At 36.5% G+C, this 20,023-nt stretch overlaps 1 protein-coding gene across 3 annotated transcripts in view; it reads right to left on the bottom strand.

The window, feature by feature from the left end:
• Nucleotides 1-20,023, bottom strand: part of Rhobtb3 (Rho related BTB domain containing 3) — a 55,901-nt gene that overhangs the window by 22,334 nt on the left and 13,544 nt on the right. For 2 of the 3 annotated variants that reach the window (XM_071612396.1, XM_027927872.2), the window contains exons 4-8: nt 17,777-17,931; nt 15,395-15,506; nt 12,090-12,455; nt 4,727-4,839; nt 1,133-1,253 (exon numbers count right to left, since the gene is read on the bottom strand). In XM_071612396.1, coding sequence (XP_071468497.1) covers nt 1,133-1,253; nt 4,727-4,839; nt 12,090-12,455; nt 15,395-15,506; nt 17,777-17,931 — 867 coding nt within the window. The remainder of the gene's footprint in view (nt 1-1,132; nt 1,254-4,726; nt 4,840-12,089; nt 12,456-15,394; nt 15,507-17,776; nt 17,932-20,023) is intronic. The other variant, XM_071612395.1, reaches the window with a different exon arrangement.

Genomic DNA, 20,023 nt, shown 5'->3' on the forward strand with positions numbered 1-20,023 from the left:
ACAGCAGCTTTGGAAGGTACTTTGGAAAGCTTCCAATTAACTGTTTGTCTTGGAAGGTGACCAAAGTTAAAAGTAAAATGAATCTTTCTGGGCAAATAGTTTTTAAAGTAAATGACCATGTTAGCTGTCACATATTTCCACCATAAAATTAGAATTATATCTTACTCTTCACAATAGCCCACATAAAGTTCTAGTTAATTCATCTGGAAACATCTCCTTCTACCCTTCTTGCATAACTAAACATATATGAGAATTTATTTCAAGATTCTGCTTTTAACATGCTAATCTGACAAAATTATCCATGCAAGTAACTAATAATGGGCATTAAAACAGCTCATATTTATTACAATTAGGTGGCATTACTTTCCCACAGAGATAAGAAGCAGCTTTCAGTTGCTCTGGAAAACACTTGTGAGCACTGTGAGAAATCAACGCAGCAATATCTGTGGGTGTCTGATACAGTCCAGGCATGACCCTCAATTCAAAATTAGATCCTCTCACTCAAATAAAGACACACACACACACACACACACACACACACACACACACAGAGAGAGAGAGAAATGAACAAAATGAACAAAGGGTAATGTAATTTTAAGGGAGCTGACCTCACTTGAATCAAAAACCAGTATATTACCCAGGCCTTTAATCCCAGTGACCTGGGAGACTGAGGCAGTGGATGGCAAGTTTAAAGCCAGCCTGTGCAACTTAATAAGACCCTATCTTGAAATAAAAGGGCTAGGGATCTGGGAGAGCACCCCTGTGTTCAATCCTCAGCACAAACATACACTCAAAAAACACTTGCCCCAAAACTAAGCAAATAAACCACTCAGGATCTTAAAGAAATTCACAAACAAAAATACATAATAATGTATTACATATTATCTCATCCTTGCTGATTTCTAGAAAACATCTGGGTGTTGAGGCACATGCCAATAATCCCAGCAATTCTGGAGGCTGAGGCAGAAGGACTGCAAGTTCTAGGCGCCCCTCCCCCCTTTCTGTCATGTGCGCACACGGACACACACACACACACAATCACACACACACATTTATCAGAAGCTGAAACAAAGTGAGGAAAGCAAATAAAAAAATGAAAATGCATAATGAACTTTGCAAATTTGAGCCATACCTTGTATTTCAAAGACAACATCAGCAAGCATCGGTTTATTAAGGAAAAACTTGAGGGAAGTGTTATAAAACCACAGAGGTTTTCTGGCTTGGTAGGTTTTGCAATTCCTTAGACAATTAATCTATAAGAAAAAACACAAATACAAGAAGAGAGATTGTTCAATATGCTTTGGCAATATTTAAGTACTGGTTTGAGAATTTGTCTGTCTGAAGAAATAATGATTACTTACTCCATGGCATTTCTTTTTTTTTTTTTAATATTCATTTTTTAGTTGTAGTTGGACAATACCTTATTTTATTTATTCATTTCTATGTGGTGCTGATGATTGAACCCAGGGCCCTGCACGTGCTAGGCGATTGCTCCACCACTAAGCCACAAACCCAGCCCCTCTCTGTGGCACTTCTGATCACAGTGTTGGAGGAAACTCACCCTCAAGTACTACTTCTGCTCCTTGTTTATAGTACCGTACTCAACACACAACACAGGACAGGCACTGGCTAAGTGAAAACACAACTCTATAGCCAAGAAGCTGTAGGAACCTGAACTGCTACGGGTCTTCATTGAGAAACAGCAGCAGCACAAGCACATATGAATGCCTAACAAAATAAGTTTACTCATTCTATCTGATTTGTTCATTAAGAAAGTAAGAAGGGGCTGGGGATGTAGCTCAAGCGGTAGCGCGCTCGCGTGGCATGCGTGCGGCCCGGGTTCGATCCTCAACACCACATACAAACAAAGATGTTGTGTCCGCCAAAACACTAAAAAATAAATACTAAAATTTCTCTCTCTTTCTCTCTCCTCTATCTCTCTCTCTCTTTAAAAAAAAAAAAAAAAGAAAGAAAAGAAAGAAGACAAAAATTCAATTGGCAATTTAGGAAAATACATTTTCCCCTTATCATACCATGTTCTTTTATTGCCTATTAGCTCAATATTTTCTCCTAAAGAAATGAACATTAAATACACACACACCTTAGAGTGATTAATTGGCTCATGTCCATCTTAATCACCAATCTTATAATCCTAATATCTTTTCTATACACTGCACAGACTACTCATTCACCTGGGTCTCTGATCTGGAGCTCCAATTGCTCTTCCCTTGACAACACATCCCTTGTCCCATCACACCTGCCTGCTGCAGCTGGCAGCCTTAAGGGGCAGTGCCTCCATCCCACTCAGCCTTCAGACGTCCCCTTGTTCCAAACCTAGAAGTTGAGGGCCAGCCTCACTTTCCTCAACCTCCATCCATTTTCTTTTCCTTTCTTACTTACTCTGGTTTATTTATAATGAATAAGCTAAACAAACCTGAACATTTTCAGGTAGAGTTGCCCAAAGATGAAGAAATATAACTTATTTGAAATACTAGGATTCATTAGGACTACAAGCTTTTTTGCATTATTATACGCTCATTTGGGATGATTTAATGATGATTTTTATTGAAACATCATATCTTACTCATTCCTGACAGATTCACCCATTTCCCTGGTTGAATCGCAGCCCTGCTCAGAATTTTAAACCTCTACTTGGCTAGCTAGGGAAATCAAAACACTCTATCTCCTAGAAATAATCACACATGTAACATTAAGAATAATAAGAATAAATGACACATACTCCCCACTGCCGATTAATCTACTGTGGTGAAAATTTTAAATCTTTAGTGAGTGGGGAAAATAGCAGTATCCTTCCTCACAAAGAAAAAGGAAACACACTGCTGAATGGCGTCCAAGAGGAAGCAGAGAGGTAAAACAGACCACATGAATGGGGGTCCTTTAACCACATTCTTACCTATTCACAATGTGCCACAATACACCGTGAAGGAGCCAGGGATAGAAGCTAGTGAATGCTTCACAAAAAGGAGACTATCAGCCAGCAAGTATCACAGATTTGGAAGTTAGTAGAAGCCTCCAGGAGCACAGTGCCTCCATTTAAAGAAAGCCCTGACTTGCTCTAAGTTGTAGAGATAATTTGTGGCAGGCTCACAATTTAAATCCACATTCCCGAAGTTCTAATTCAGTGTCACTTGTTTTCTGTTTTGTTTTGTTTGTTTCCATTTTTCAGTACTGAGGATGGAACCCTGGGCCTTGAGCATGCTAGGCAAGCACTCTGAGCAGCATCCCCAACACAGTGTTACTTTCCTGTAATGTGTTCAGTCAGTGAGATGGACTTTTATCCCAGGAAAGCACAGAAGATGGGTGGAAAAACTTTCCCTCTTGTGCAAGCAAGGGATTTTAGTTCAATAGCATGGAATTCCCTTCACAAGAGGAATTCAGTTTATTCTCAGTACCCAAAGGGATGTATGCAGAATGAGACCCATGAAAAAAGGTGCAGGTTCAGAACAAAAGCAACACTCTTCCCTTACCTGTACATAAAGGTATGAATTTGTACACTGTGAACATTATGTACCTATATATTACGTATGAATGTATGTGTCATTTCTGCTTTGAATTTGAAAGAAAAAAGTGAGAGGGCAGAAGTTTAGTGAGAACACAGATGTATATGATGTGCATTTTCATTGGTCAATACATAAGTTATGATCCATAACATAAGTTAACTAGACCAATTGCTTTGAAAAACAGAATGTAGGTGTATTACATATTTTTACAAAATAATTATTTACTTGAATTAGTTGCAAGAGAGCTACCATCCTGCTAAACACCTGTAAAACTAGACAGCTTCAGTATCTGCTTCAATAAGTTACTGAAGTAAAAGAAAGATCTGGCCCCTTAATTCCACGCTATTTTGCTAAAAAATCTTTCTTCTCAATTAAAGAACAGTCAGGAATCTTCATTATAATTATAGTTTATATTTTTAAACTATAAATTTAGGGTTGTAGAAGTGACAAAGTCAATTGTAGAAAATAAATAAAGAAATAATATTCTTTTTTTACATTAAATATAAATCTGTATTCTGCTAGGCGTTATACACAATGTACCTTTTTATCTACTATAGTCAACTTGTTTATCACAGAATCTGAAATAAGAGTACACTGGTTTAATTATATAATGTGGTTGTTTTAAAATTTAACAAATCTACTTTTAAAAGTTCTTATATAGTCTACAATTTAAGTTATTGGAGTTTTAATGTACACATTTATGGCCATATATAAATTCTATATTTTTATAACCCCAAACTTAGTTATAGTTTTGAACTTAAACTAGATAGAATCCTTAATTGCCCACCTGGTTATATAAATTTCTCAGAACCCTCAAAAAAGGCACACACAGGAACTGCCCTCCTCCTGCAAACAACTTTGATTGTGAGCCATAAGAAAGCATCCTCTCCAAGAAGTTGAACTGCAGCTGGAAAAATCAAACAACCCTTCCTTCCTGACATGGATCATGTATTTCCAGAGCTCTAGTGAAGTATTCCAGAAGTTTGAACTCACAAATGAGTATTTTGAAGACATGACTCACACATATTTTAATTCTTACATAAATTTAAATCTAAGTAACAAAATAGCATGTGTTTCTACTTAAGATGTTACATGGAAGAAATATATTCAGGGGAAATACTCATTTATATATTACTTAATTCTTCTAATGACTCCATATTACATACATCATTTTATGTCAGAGAGAGTCAAACAAATTAACTTACCTTTCCCGGTGTTTTTAAAATGCATTTAACTTTCTCAATTACATTAGAAACATCCCCAGAATCTTTCAACTTCTTCCTGATATCTTCTTCCAATTCTTCCCACTGAAAAGCACCTGTAGCAAATTAGTACATATTATAATTTTCTATTACAGCAGAAGGTAAGAAAAATTAATCTCACACTAGATATCATTATTCATTTTGTTTTGTTTTTTTAGCATTTTCTTCTAGTTTTTTCTTTACCAAACATAGTCTTACTATTATGAAATACATTTAATAGCTCTTATATTTTTAACAAATGAGTTTCGGGCTTCCCCTACATTTCTTGAAACCGGAAGTACTCTTGCCTGAACAGCTGCCACCTCTCTGTGACTGGTGATAACAGCACTGGCCAGAATATGAGCTACTACGACAAGGGCTCCAATATCCAAGTTATTTGTCTGCCCTGGGGAAGAAGGTAGATGCACTCTTTCCCATACTGATCATGGAGAGCACTGACCATCAGGTAGAGGAATACGAAACAGAAAACATTCTAAAGGTGTCATGAATGGGAGCATTTCTCCAGAAAATCCCCTATGCATACAAAAAGTCTGCATAAAAACATCAAGAGTTTAAGGACCCAGTGGAAAAGCCAATGGAAATTGAACAAAGAAATTTTGTTCAGTTGGGCACTATGGCACACAATTGTGATCCTAGAGACTTAAGAGGCTGAGATAGAAGGATCACAAGTTTGAGGACAGCCTGGGAAACTCAGCAAGACCCTGTCTCAAAAACAAAAAAAAAAAATTAAATAAAAAGGGCTGGGAATGTAGCTCAGGTTCAATACTACTAATTAAAAGGAAAAAAGGAAGATATTTAAATTTATTCTATATCAGCTATTCACAGTCCTATCTGTGCATTATATTTACCTGGAGATGTACCTGTTATAAAATGCTATCAGAAGAGGTCTCGTACCAATTAAATTATAATTTTTGGAGCTGAGGCCCTGACACCAATATGTTTTTAAGACCTCCTAGGTGACTTGATGTGTATGGAGTGCTGCTGATGACCACTATTCTACCTTTAGAAATCTCATCCATTATCATAACCCAGGGTAAGCGGTACACAGCAAGTAGTAGGTGTAGTTATTTTTGATTGTCTACACTCACCCAAGCTGAAGGAGAACACAAATACTGTCTCTGTAGTCACCTTTAATATGATGAGTAAAAGTTACACTAAGTTAACATGTTAACATAAGTAAAGTTACATTAACTAAAGAGCATCTATATCTCCAATGAGATTATTATCTGAAAGTAAACATGTATCAAATAATCTAAATACATGGATTAGCATCAGGTAACCCTCTCCCCGCCCAACACACACACACACAGGTCACTGGGCTATTGGTTTGTGAAAACAGACACAAAAAGAACCAATAACTAAGGATGAAAGAAAGATAATTTTTTAAATTATTTTTTTAGTTGTTGAGGGACATGATACTTTATTTTTATTTTTTTATTTTTATGTGGTGCTGAGGATTGAACACAGTGCCTCACAAGTGCTAAGCCAGTACTCTACCACTGAGCCACAACCCCAGCCTGAAAGTAAGACTAATTTTTAAGTGCACATTAATTGAGTGGGCTGTTTTCACAATCAGAAATGCTAACGGAATCATCTTTGATGCCTTTAGGTCCAAATAAAACCATAATCATTGCACTGGGAATTTTGTTTTGTAATAAAGACATTTAACATGAGATATAAAAGATCTAACCTCCTCCTTTTACATTTATTTATCTACCTACCTACCTATTTATTTATTTATTTTTGTGGTACTAGGGATTAAATCTAGGGGTACTCTATCACTGAGCTACACCCAGCCTTTTTATTTTGAGACAGAGTCTCCCTTAGTTGCTATGGCTGGCCTTGAACTTGTGATCCTCCTGACTCAGCCTCCCTAGTCACTGGAATTATAGGCATGTGCCACCACACACAGCCCAACCTCCTACATTTTTTAAGTTTATAGTCCAGTATTGTTAACAATAAGCATGAAGCCATATGGCAAGATCTCTAGAGTTTCTTCATCTTGCATTATTCAGTGGGATTTTTCTTTTTTTCTCTTTTTTTTTTTTTTTTGGTGCTGAGACCCGGGAGTGAACTCAGTGGGATTTTTTAAAGGATAGCTTTTCAAAGCACTTATCTAGCCTCTTAGCACATTATACTCAGGTATAACCTCAGGTATAACAGGCTGCTTTTATGCAATGCAGAAAAGAACATGCCAAGAATAATTCTAAGCAAAGGAGTATACAATGCAAACTAAAGATGAACACTCAATTCCACATATTTATCTACCCTGCAGCATTTCAGTAAGTGATATGAAATGCTAGGGTCCTTCTGTGACAGGAAGAGATCAAAGCTACATTTTTGAGGCTCTTACAAATATTTAAATTCTTAACCATCTGAGATCAGGTGACAGAAATTTGCAAGCCTAAGACTGTGTCAAGTATTGTAAGAATGTTACAATTGTATGCCATTTAAGGATTACTCCCTGAAGACCAAGAAACCATGGGCCTCACTGTGCCACTAGTTCTTTTCCTCTAAGGAGCAGTCATGAGATACTGACACATTATGCAGTGTTCTTTATCATCCAATGGAAAATTAACACATACAAAACAGACATACCTGGACTGTTATCTATTTATTTAAAAATCTGAATGGGAAAATAAACTGAAGCCTTAAATTTAGGTATAAAATGTTAACCATACTACTAAATAGGACCCTCTTAAATAAAGGACCAGATGACCAAGGTGACACAATATAAACAAAATTTCAAATTCCTACAGGTTAAAATAAAAAGCATGCTATTAAAAAAAATCAAAATATTCTTTGTAACCTGCTTAATTTAACAAAAACAAACAAACAAACAAAAAACCTCAACAACAAAATAAAGGGCAGGAGATAGGTTTCTTTTGATCTTTCAGCCCCTGTTTTCTCAGGGCAAATATCCATAGCATGCCATGCCCTAGTGTTCTACCTCTGTGTGAGCAGAAGAACTGACATGAATACCAACAGTCTTGTTGGCCATGATATCCTAACAACAACAACAACAAAAAAAAAAAACAGACCTGGCTCCTTTATTGAAGACTCTAAGAAAAATGTATGTTATATTTAAAATGTTTGTTTGATTTGATAAAAGACATTTAAAAAAAAAAAAAAAAAGCAGTCACAAACAAGGACTAGAAAAAAGTAATAATGTTCAAACATTTTCTCCTGACAGTGGGATCTATGTGATTTTTTTGTTTCTCTTACACATTTTCTACATTTTTCAAAATTTTCTTTATTTGAAAATATATTTTATTCCTTTTCTTTTTTTTCCCTAGGTGCTGGGGATTGAACATGTGGCCTTGCACATCTAAGAAAGCATCTACTACTAAACCACATCCCCAGTCTTGTTTTACTATTTTTTAAACATAGCTTTTGCCAGAGTCACAGGTTATTATCTATAAAAAATTAAAGAAGGGGCTGGAGTTGTGGCTCAATGGTAGAGTGCTTGCCTGGCATGTGTGAGGCACTGGGTTCAATTCTCAACACCATATAGAAAAACAAATAAATATATTGTGTCTATCAACAACTAAAAATTTAAAAAAAATTAAAGAATAAAAGTAAGTTAAATAATGAAGAATAATTAACTGTAGAACCAGTTACTTTTCCTTCTCAACTAGCACCAGGGTCTCCTATAGCCTCAGGTCACGGGCCTGTACCCCTATTCATAGCTAACACCACCTTCTGCCTCATTGAGATGTACAGGAAGTGATCACTGAAGAAATGGGCTAGTTCAGTGTCAGGTTAGGAAGCGGAGCTATGAAGTTAAGGTAGCTCAAGAAGCTCTCCATACTCCATTCACTCCACTGGCCTCTGCCCTCTAATCCCTGTTTCCTGGCTCACTTACTTTCTAATCAAGAGCTAAGTATCCACTTCCCCCCACTTCAGGCAGAGGACACAATAGGATGCTGAGCACCCCAACTCCAAAAAGTTCAGCACCAACCTTGCAGCTCACGCCATTTTGACTTTGTGCCCTAAGTTGGTATAGGGTTCGTTCTTCAGTTTCTGAACGAAATTTGAAGCCAAATTTTAACTGGTACCCATTCTTCCAAGAGCATCAAGCATTTGGGAGGCTGTTGGAAAAGCAGAATCTTATGGCCTTTCCCCAAATCGGAATCTGCTCATTAACAAGACTGCCAGGTGACTTGAGTGCACTTGAAGATTTGAGAGCACTAGTCTAGATGATGAAGGGCCAAGGGTAACACAGTCACTGCCCAAATGTTGGTCACCAGAATGAAATAATGGGCCTCCTAACTGGATTCCTGTCTTACCTTCTCTATTCCAACCTCACACAATCACCAGAAATGAGTTTTCTAAAGTCCAGTCTGATGATGCTTAAAACACTCTAGCATAGCTTCGAGGAAAGGCAGGAACTGTTTCCACAGGCCTTGCCTCATCTCCCATCAGCCTTCATCTTCCACATTATGCTCCGGCCTCAGGAAACTATCTATGGTCCCTGGAAAACAGCACTTACTGAAGACTATGTTTTTACTAAAGCATATTTAATAGTTCATTATTATTCACTTTCAAATAGCATCAGAGAGAATACAAAAAGAAACTGTTTTTATAGGTAACTGAGTCTGGAGAATGGGTATGGGTTACAAGGAGAACTTTTTATTTTAACCCTTTTCCCGCATCTGCCTATATAAATTTGGAATTTTAAAAAATCTCTCCCTAGGAGAAAGCCAGGCATGTTCAACCACTGGAGGTACATGTTGCCGTTTTACTGCTGCCATATTAAAGATGTAACTGACTTCAGAATGTCTGTGTGTCTTTGAAAGGATTGAATGGATATTGTGGGAAACTTGCTGAATAATTCATAGAATTTCAACAGTAAAATCACTGAGAAGTAAAACACATCCTTCACATTTCCTTAAACTTGTCATTAAAAACGTTTTTTTTTTTTTTTTCATTTAACATGCAAACATTTTGGCTTTTCAAAATTAGTCTCAAATTCTGAACTCAATGTGAAATTCTAGGTTTAAACATTAAAATCTGTAGTACTAAAAGAAGTCCTTAACTACTCTTGTCTTATTCATATGATGATTCCCAACTACTAGAAAATACTCTGTAATGGAAGTGGTTACATATGATTACATATGATCGTACTATGCTGAAGGGTGTGTGCTGTACGTAAGGGGTCCTTACGTTTGCCTTTTCCAAGCCAGTGTTCACTGACCTTCCACCACATTCTAGTCCAATACATATATATTTTACACACATAAACCTGCATGCTGTAACTATACTTTTCAAAATCATAACATTTTAATTTATAAAATTATATAACTACAACACAAATGAAAATAGTGTCATCTTATTTTTAACATCAACCATTTAAATGAAGACTATCCAAATACATTATTTCAAGTAGAAAAAGAAAATTATTAAGAAGAAAAGAAAGTTTTCCTCAGAAAACTTATATTCAGATGCTTACTTGAAAGATCATTGTATATGCACTCTTTTCTACCCATACATAGGACACTTGGGCATGAGACCATTGATTCTTTTGCTAAAGTGATGCAAATTTTATTTAAATTCTATTTAAAAAACTCCTATTCTTTAGAATACAGTTACCACTGAGTTTTTAAAATGACAAAAAGAAAAGTAACTGAAAATATGAATCTTAGAAAGTAAGGGAAAAAAATTCTAAGGAAATCATCGCCAAACTTAATCATGTCTCAACTAACTTTAGATTTATGACTCCCAGTTTCTAAATTGCAATGTCTTCAATTTTCTCCAAAACCTAAGAGTCAAACCAAAGAGTGAATAGCTAGGTTTTAAAACACCTGATTTCATATACCATTGGAAAATTTTATTTCTTTAAACTGGCAGTAAAGACTTACATTTCATATTTATAATTCAAAGAAAGAATCTTAACACACATGCTCAGTAGAAGACTACAGTTTTTACAAATAGATGTGAAACTAAAGCAAGTATGATAAGGGTAAAAACAGATGCTCAACACCACTAGTCATTAGAGAACTGCAAATCCAAACTACAATGAGATACCCCGATAATCCATTAAGACAGCTACCATGAGAAAAACAGAAAATCACAAGTGTTGAGGATGTGGAGAAACTGGAATCCCTATGTACCATTGATAGGAATAAAAAATGGTGGGGCTGGGGTTTTGGCTCAGTGGTAGAGCACTCGCCTAGCACGTGCAAGGCCCTGGATTCGATCCTCAGCACCACATATAAATAAATGAAATAAAGGTAGTGTGTCCAACTAAAAAAATAAACAAACATTTTTTTTTTTTAAAGAGAGAGAGAAAGAGAGATAATTTTTTTTAATATTTATTTTTCAGTTTTCGGTGGACACAACATCTTTATTTTATTTTTATGTGGTGCTGAGGATCGAACCCAGCGCCCTGCGCATGCCAGGCAAGCGCGTTACTGCTTGAGCCACATCCCCTATAAACAAACATTTTTTTAAAATGGTATAACTAATGTGGAAAATAATATGCAATTTCTTTAAAAATTAAAAATAAAATTACAAAAAAATTACATATGATCTAGAAATTCTATTTCTGGGTAGATACCCAAAAGATCTGAAAGCACGGTCCTCAAAAGAAATACCTGTACAACCATGCCCAGAGCAGCAATATTCACAACACCTAAAGTAATGCAGCAACCCAAATGCCCATCAATAGATGAATGGATAAACAAAATGTGGTATATGCACACAACAGAATACTATTCAGCCTTAAAAATGAATGAAATCTGACAGATGCGGCACCCGGATGAACCCTGAAGACACTGTGCTAAGAAATAAGACTGAAATAAGCCTAGAGAGACAAGTACCATTGTACTTACATGAGGCACTTAGAATAGTCAAAAATCATAGAGACAGAAAGTAGAATGGTGGTTTCTGGGGGCTTGAAGAAGAGGAGAATGGGGAGCTATTGTTTAATGGGCACAGAATTTCAGTTTTATAAGACAAAACAGGTTGCAGAGATGGATGGTAGTGATGGTTGCACAACATTATGAATGTATTTAATACAAATGAACTGCACACTTAAAAGTGGTTAAGAGTAAATTTTATGTTTCATGTATTTTGCCACAATTTAAAAAACTGGTGGGGGAAAACAGGTAAACAAATTTGTAAGGATGTCAGAAATCCTGGACCAATTCTTATAAATAAAGCAAATATTATATCATGTATAAATGTCACCTCAGATGTTATAAAGAATAAATGTAACACTAACCAATACTCTTGAGGACTATAGGCATACTTCATTTCAAAGGCTTATGAGAGTTTAAGGAACCAGAACCTTTTGACAGAATACCTGAATAAATGAAGCGCAGAATGTCTGATAAACAAGAACAGAAGAGGGCGTCTTTAACAATGACTCGCAATGGTGGGTTGCCAGAAGATTCCTGGCTAGCACCTGGAAAAGCGGTATCTCTGTTTATAGCAAAGAGATCCTGGGTAGTTCGGATGATACTGGAATCTTGAATTTCGGTGGGACTCTTCACATTGAAAAGCAGCATGAAAACATGGCTTACTGCACAGAGAACAATCTTGTGGGCCTCTATGACCTCCTTTAAATCTGGGTGGTAAAACACCACGTCCACACATTGGCAGCAGAACAGTAAGTTATTTAAGTCAGAGTTATAATGCGATGCTTCAGCCTTTAAAACAGGCATTTTTTCTGTTTCAAAAAAGAAAATAAGAATAATAAGCTACATTTTTAAGTCTACAGATCCAATAATTTCAGGTTTACTTTAAATGCAGTACAATATTTTAAAATAATAATCAGGTCAAACCGTAAGAAAGGGCCAACATTTGATTATTTTTCACCATCATCATAAAAATATGAAATGAATTTTACAGGAGAATTGTACAACACAGACACACATACATTTACATTTTAACATGCAAATGAAAAATATACTGATGACAAAAGGAGCAATAAAGCAACACTTATCACTATTTGTAAGTCCCAAAATAAAACATCCTCCCAAATACTGAATGTCAGTATTTTGGTAGTTACCATTCTTTACTTTTTTTTTTTTTTTTTTTTTTTGAACATTTATTTATTTTTTAGTTGTAGTTGCACACAATACCTTTTTTTATATGTGATGCTGAGGATCAAACCCTGGGTCTCACACATGCTAGGCGAGTGCTCTACCACTCGAGCCACAACTCCAGCCCCTCATTCTTTACTTTTATGTGTTTTTTTTTTTTTTTTTAAACTAAAACAAAGTTCTAAGTTCTGAAGAACCCAAGCACACATCTGGTCCTTTTCCTCCCAGAACCAGGAGTGGGGGTCAAGGGAAACCTGTGAAAATTCTGCAACTCTCAGTGTCAGGGTTCAGAATCCTGGACTCTACTGTTTGAAACCATCTTGACCATCTTATTTTGAGCCTCATCTTTTTTCCTCCTACTAAAGCAACAGGCTTCCCAGAACAACTCTTTACTCAGCATACCTTAGCAAAAGTGCCAACTAAACACTCTAGTTTCCAAAAGAGGATATAACCTTCCACTTACTAGTTCGATTACCAACAAAGTAAGACTAGCCCTCTATGGGCTCAAAATATCCATGCTCCCCATGCCCTATCACAGACCCTACTATAAAATGTCTGCCATCTCCCTTTTATCCACAGCCAAGCTGAGGAAAGGAATCTTTGTGTAGTGTTGATGGAAGGATATGAGCTCTTCTGAACCTGTGGAATTCAAATTCTTTAGCAATGAAAATCCTTCAAAGCAAAGCCCAGTTCATAAAGTAGATGACAAGGCACTTTGGGGGGTGAGGCTTGCCCTACACTGTACCCCATTCCACCCTCTTTGCCACTGCCTGTGGCACCTTCACAGTACCTTAAATGCTGAGATATGTCTGAAAGCCACATGCTCCAGAGCCCAGGATTGGTCCTTAGAAAATATCACCTACAGAGTCATACCCTGACTGTAGGGATAGCCTGTTGGTTATGATTAGAGCTATGCCCACAGCTCTCTTAACTACAGGGTACAGGAAGCAGCCCTATGAAAGTGGAGACTGCATTTGTTGAAGGGATGCTTTTGAAGACCCTGTCTATTATACCACCTAGTACACCCAAATGAAGATGCACACAAGGAGTTTCTTTTAGTGCTAAAGGATGTGGGATGTTTTGCTTTCTCAGAGAAACTGGTATGTTTTCTGGATCAATAAGAACTAATAACTTGCTAGCTACATTATCTATTTGGCCTTTACACCCCTCCCCCATCTTCCAATTCAGAAAGTATTTAAGAACCCAGGGTTTGTCATATAACAGACCAGGTCTCCCCTTACACTGAGCAAACCAGAAAGTTCAAAGTCAAAAGTGTATATTTTATGGTCTATTTATATGAATTTTTTATAACTGAAAATGTTCTTCCATTCTAGTTTTTATTTTTCTGGTTTTTTTTTTTTTTTAATTTAAATTCATTCATTCAACAAATATTTATCAAATGCCTACTTTAAAAATTTTTTTAACTGGGCTGGGGTTGTAGCTCAGTGGTAGAGTGCTTGCCTTGAATGTGTGAGGCACTGGGTTCAACTCTCAGCACCATATATAAATAAAACAAGGTCCATCAACAACTAAAATAAATAATTTAAAAAAAAAATTTTTAACTGACACATAATAATTCCACATATGCATGGGGTACAGTGTGATCATCAAACACATGCATACAATGTGTGATGATCAAATCAAGTCAGAGTTATAATGCGATTTTCATCTCCTTATTTCTTTATATTTGGGAATCTTAATTCCTCTCTTTAAGTTATTCTTAAATATATAATTACATTGTAAACTATAATCACCATCTGTGCTATCAAGTGCCTGCTCTTTAAAACAATATCAAAAACAAATTGACCCAAGAGTACTTGTCTACTTCACAGAATTATGTAAAAGTTCTGATCATAATTAATGCAATTTTATTTATTTTTACCTCTATTTCCTCCAACTTTTTATTAAGAACATTTTCAAACATTTAAAAAGTTGAAAGAATGATATAGTGAACAAACATATATCCTCCACCTAGGTCTTGCAATTACTAACCTCATTATTTTTGCCTAATCTCTAGATAGATGAACACATAGACACACATGGCTGAACCATGTAAGAGTAAGTTGCAGTCACTAGGACAGTTTGGCTCTAACATACTTTTACATTCACCTTCCAAAAATAAGAACATTCTTTTATTAATCACTACACCATTAACATAGACAAGAAAATTAACAATTTATAATATCGTCTAATTTCCAGGCCACTATAAAATTTCTCCCAAATGTCCAAAGTACATCTTTTAGATTTTTTTAAATTGAGATAGTATTCACTCAAGATTCATGCACAGCGCTGAAAGTTATTTCACATAAGTCTTTAATCTAGAATAGCTCCCCTCTAACACATGCTATTTTTAAGAATGTACAGGCTCAGATTCTAAAACGGTATTCTCAAACTGTGATTTAAGTACCACATGCTTAAGTATCACCTGAGAAGTTTTTGGCCTTGTTCTAAGTTCACTGAATTAGAATGTTGGGTAGGCCTTTGGGATGCTCAAATTTGAGAACAACAGCTCTAAGACCTGTGAGGAATGATTTGTAATAAATGTCTACCAAAGTCTACGCACCTGGTTGTTCAAGCTGGGGTGGTCTAATTCCATGAAATGAGCTGTTCATTTTTCTTTTCTTCATTTTTTCACTTGTCTTCTGATTTAAGGCTTGAATCATGAAATATTCCAACTAAAATATATAAAAAGAAATCTAAATTAAAGGTCCAAAAATTATATCTGACATAATTATTTGTACCCCAAATCATATTTGCCAAATGTTCTTAATGTCAGTGCATTAGCAAACACTTGTAAACAGTTTATTTTATCTGTAAAAATGTGTCTAGAAGAACAGATTGTGCCCTGATTAAACATAAGAAAACTTATTTATTCAAGAAGAAATTGTATCTTGAATGATCAAGAAGCCAGGCACTAACTATGGGGCTTTCAATAATTTTCTCAGAGGGCAAGTTTTGCAGCTAAAACTAGTGAGATTCAAGGCAAGAACAGATCTGGCTCTATGTCTACAGATGTTCAAATCAGCTAGGAAACTTTACTTTTTTCTCTTAAACAAAATTCTTTGAAACCTGTCCTTTATTTTACAAGTTGAAAAATCTCATCCACATGCACTTATATAATCCCGGGCCTGTGATCTACCTTATAAGGCCTAGGGCAAAAGCTCAAATGGATGTCCACTCATATAGCAAAATATTTCAATGCTATAAAATCAAGAAAACAAACTGTTATATAAATATATATATTTGACAAATACATCATTATAAAGGCCTGGCCAGCTAGATGCAGATTTAAATTCTCAGACTCCTCAATAGTTCATGAAGTATAGGAAACTAGCCCCTAAATCCTGAGCTCTAAGACAACCTCTCTCTTCTCACCCCAGCTCCATCCCATGTCTTGAGGAGTTTTATGCACACAAGTAGACATTGGGACTCTATCCATTCTTCCCTCCCCAACCCTCAGGAAGTCATCCCTCAGTTACTCTCCCACCACCAGGCCTAAAGGTACACAAATCAGTAATGCAGTCCACTTAAGAACAGACCCACGAAAAAGAGGCTTGCACAGGACCAAGAAACAGGCTCTGGGTTAGCAGGCACAGAATTCAGGACTCCTAGGTTTGGAAGCACAGTCATAACACTGAATAAAACTTTCTGTGCTGGTGGAAATGTTCTTTACTATCTTTATAATCCAATACAGCAGTTCTGTCTACATGTTGCTATAGAATACCTGAAACGAAACTAGAATGCCTAAGGAAATGAATTCCATTTTATTTTATTTCACTTAATTTCAGTACAAGTAGACACACATGGAGCTATTATATAGATGGTGCAGGTATGGAAGGGAGACGGTACCAGCTCCAGGTGGCACGTCCTGTTGGCTCCACCAATGTGTGGTTTCAGCAGGGGTGGGGGGTGGGGGGTGCAACAGGACAAAAGGCAGATGCCCCTGTTGCCCAGGTTTGAAAGGAGTACTACACAGCTCTTTATCCCATCCCTGACTTAAACACAGGATTTTTAAAAAATATTTTTTTAGTTGTAGATGGATACAATATCTTTATTTATTTTTATGTGGTGCTGAGGATTAGACCCAGTGCCTCACACGTGCAAGGAACATGCTCTACCCCTGAACCACAACCCTAGTCCCTTAAACATAGGATTTCAAATGCCCCTTTCATTCCATCATCTCCTTCTTATAAATGCCATTATTTCTTACACTCAAGATCTCAGTTGCACAATACTATCCACAAATTTAAAAAGAAATCATTCTGTTCTTATTTAATACTCTTATCAAGTCTTCAGTTTAAAAGAAACCACTATATCTTTCTAGCAACCTTGGCCAATATTCAGTCCTTCTTTGACCCTCACTGCAACATTAGGTATGAGGGAGAGAGAGAGCAAAGAGGAGAAGGAAGAGAAACAGAAAAGAAATAGTGGAGTCAGGAGAAGAGTGATCTTGAGTATTCTAGGCCCATGGGAAGGCAGGAGATCTGCAGCTTCCCACAGAACCAGCCTCCTCTTCCACCAATGAAACCAAATCCAGCCAAGGGAACCTCCAACAAATGAAACAAAACCATCTTCCCCACCCCCACAGTTCCCTGGTATTTATTCCACAGACATACAAAATTCTTTGACCAAATTAATACTTTTTTGGGAGAGGGTGCAGGGTGGGCGGGGTGGGGGTTTACTGGGGATTGAATCCAGGGGCACTCAAACACTGAGCCATATCCCCAGCCCTATTTTGAGTTGTTTAGCACCTTATTTTTGCTGAGGCTGACTTTGAACTTGAGCTCCTCCTGCCTCAGCCTCCCAAGCCACTGGGATTACAGGCATGCACCACCGCGCCCGGCTAATCATGCTTTTAAAACTAAAACTCTAATTGATGTTCCAGAAAATAGCTAAAAAGATAGCCTGACAAATAACTTCATATATAATGGGAATTTCCACTTACCACTCCTCCAAAATACTTCCCTATGTAGAAGTCATCAAGGCTATGTAGTTCAAGATAGGTAGCTCCCAGCTCTTTAGCAAGGTGGATCCCTTCTGTTGTACTGACACAACTCCCTCTGTCTGAAGTGCACAGTGGGCAGGTGCAAGGCAATTCTTCTGGAAAAAAAAAAAAAATAATGAATTTGACAACAAAAAACTTCGAAAGTACACAGGGGGAAAAAAAGTACACAGAAAATCTGATCATTACACAATATACCAGAACCACTATCCACTAGACTCCAATTAAAATGTGTCAAGGATATTCATAAATAAATAAGCATTAGCTGCAAAAAGAATAAGTAGCATTTTAGAAAATAGAATTTTTAAAATAGGTGAATGGATATTACCAAAGCTAGTATAGTAATTAGACTAACCAGCAGTAATGGCAGACTTGTTGCTTGTTCAACCTTGACATTCAGAACATCAATATTTCTAGGACAGTAGGAAAAAATCCAAAATTTACAAGGAGACTGCCCACAGAAACCATGAAAAGCAATGTGTTGGACTTCTTTCTTTCTAATAAACTTGAAATATAAATATAGTCACCAAATTTGAATAAACCTTATACTTTTATTTGATGTAATTTTTAAAGCTGCAACTTGTTACTATCTTTGTGAATTCCACATAAAGTATATTTTGGTGGGGAAGGGGATACTGGGGGTTGAACTCAGAGACACTTGAACATGAGCCACATCCCCAGCCCTATTTTGTATTTTATTTAGAGACAGGGTCTCACTGAGTTACTCAGTGCCTTGCTTTTGCTGGAGGCTGGCTTCAAACTTGAGAACCTCCTGCCTCAGTCTCCTGAGCTGCTGTGCCACTGCACCCAGCTTGAAGTACATTTTATTCAAATATTTCATTTCAATCATTTGGTTCTAAAGCAGTCAACTTTGGAGACCAAATTCAACCACTTTTTATCTTTTTCTTTAAGATTTAAAAATTAAAAGCTGAAGAAATCTTTCATATGTAAAAAAAAAAAAAAAAAAGAAAAAAAGAATTGTCCCAATATTCACAGTTGTAGCGAATACAGATTTATGGCTTGGAAAGTACAGAGCAATCTATTTATAAGAACATTCCCTACTAAGGCTAAAAATATATATTCAACTCCATATTCATCAGCTTGTATTGTTTTGTTTCAGGACTAAAATATGGGTCACTGTTCAAAAGTTAGTCAGGTCAAAAGAATGAAAAGTCATTTGTAGAAATGCCTGTTGTTGCAGGTTGGCCTTTCTGGGAAAAAGGCTGTAAGATGGAGATGGGTGTGCAGGAGGTCAACTGGGAGGTGATCTGGGGAACAACTATTCTCAGGAGTGAGGGATGTGGATTTGGGTAGAGGAAAAACTTGGAATAACGATGCAGTAGCACCAGAGACCAAGCTATCCTGCAGGGGCTCTGGAGCTTTGCTGGCCTGTCAGAGTACTCCATATATGAGGAAAGACAGCTGGGCCTTTGCATCCTATTCCCTAAATCAGTCAGAAGATAAGTGTCACATCCCTGGAGCAGGCACAGCCTTGGGCAAGGGAGCTCCCATTGGTGAAGAATAAAATTGCCATTACTTGTTCTACCCTCTAAATAAGAATGATATCAAAAAAGGAAAAAAAAAAAAAAAACTAAGTTTAACTAAAGAATTAGTGATTCCAAAGACTAAGTAATTTAAAAATTAAGCTTGTTTTCTTCATTTATGTGATATATTCTAATCTGAAGGATATGCTTCACTTTTTCTAAGATCATTTTAGGTTTGGAGCAAAGTTATCAAGCAGAATTTAGTCTCTTCTGAAAAATAATGAATTGATATTTCACATTCTTTATGAAGCCTTTCTAAACAGTGCCTTTGGTTTTCTGAAGACAGAGGCCTTGTTGTGCCTACAAAGGTCTCCTTATGTTGATGGAATGTGGTGGGTAGGCAGATCATTTCATTAAACTTTATTTCTGGACAAAAATCAAACCAAGCCAGTAGTGTTTCCAGGGAAAAAAAATGAAGTTAATTTAATATGAATTAAGTTTTAACAAACAATCTTGATTTAAGGGGAAAACACAGCTAATTTTAGGTTTGAGTTAGCTGTGTATAGCTATAAGCATCTTTCTGACACACTCTCTGAGAAAGCTTGTCCGATTATAGCTAATCCTATCTCCTCTGTCACTGAAGATATTTCTTTTTGTTCACTCGCAAAAAGAAAAATGCCTAGTCACTACACACCATATTATGCTG

This window comes from Marmota flaviventris, chromosome 5, assembly GCF_047511675.1.
Source record: "Marmota flaviventris isolate mMarFla1 chromosome 5, mMarFla1.hap1, whole genome shotgun sequence".
NCBI lineage: Eukaryota > Metazoa > Chordata > Mammalia > Rodentia > Sciuridae > Marmota > Marmota flaviventris.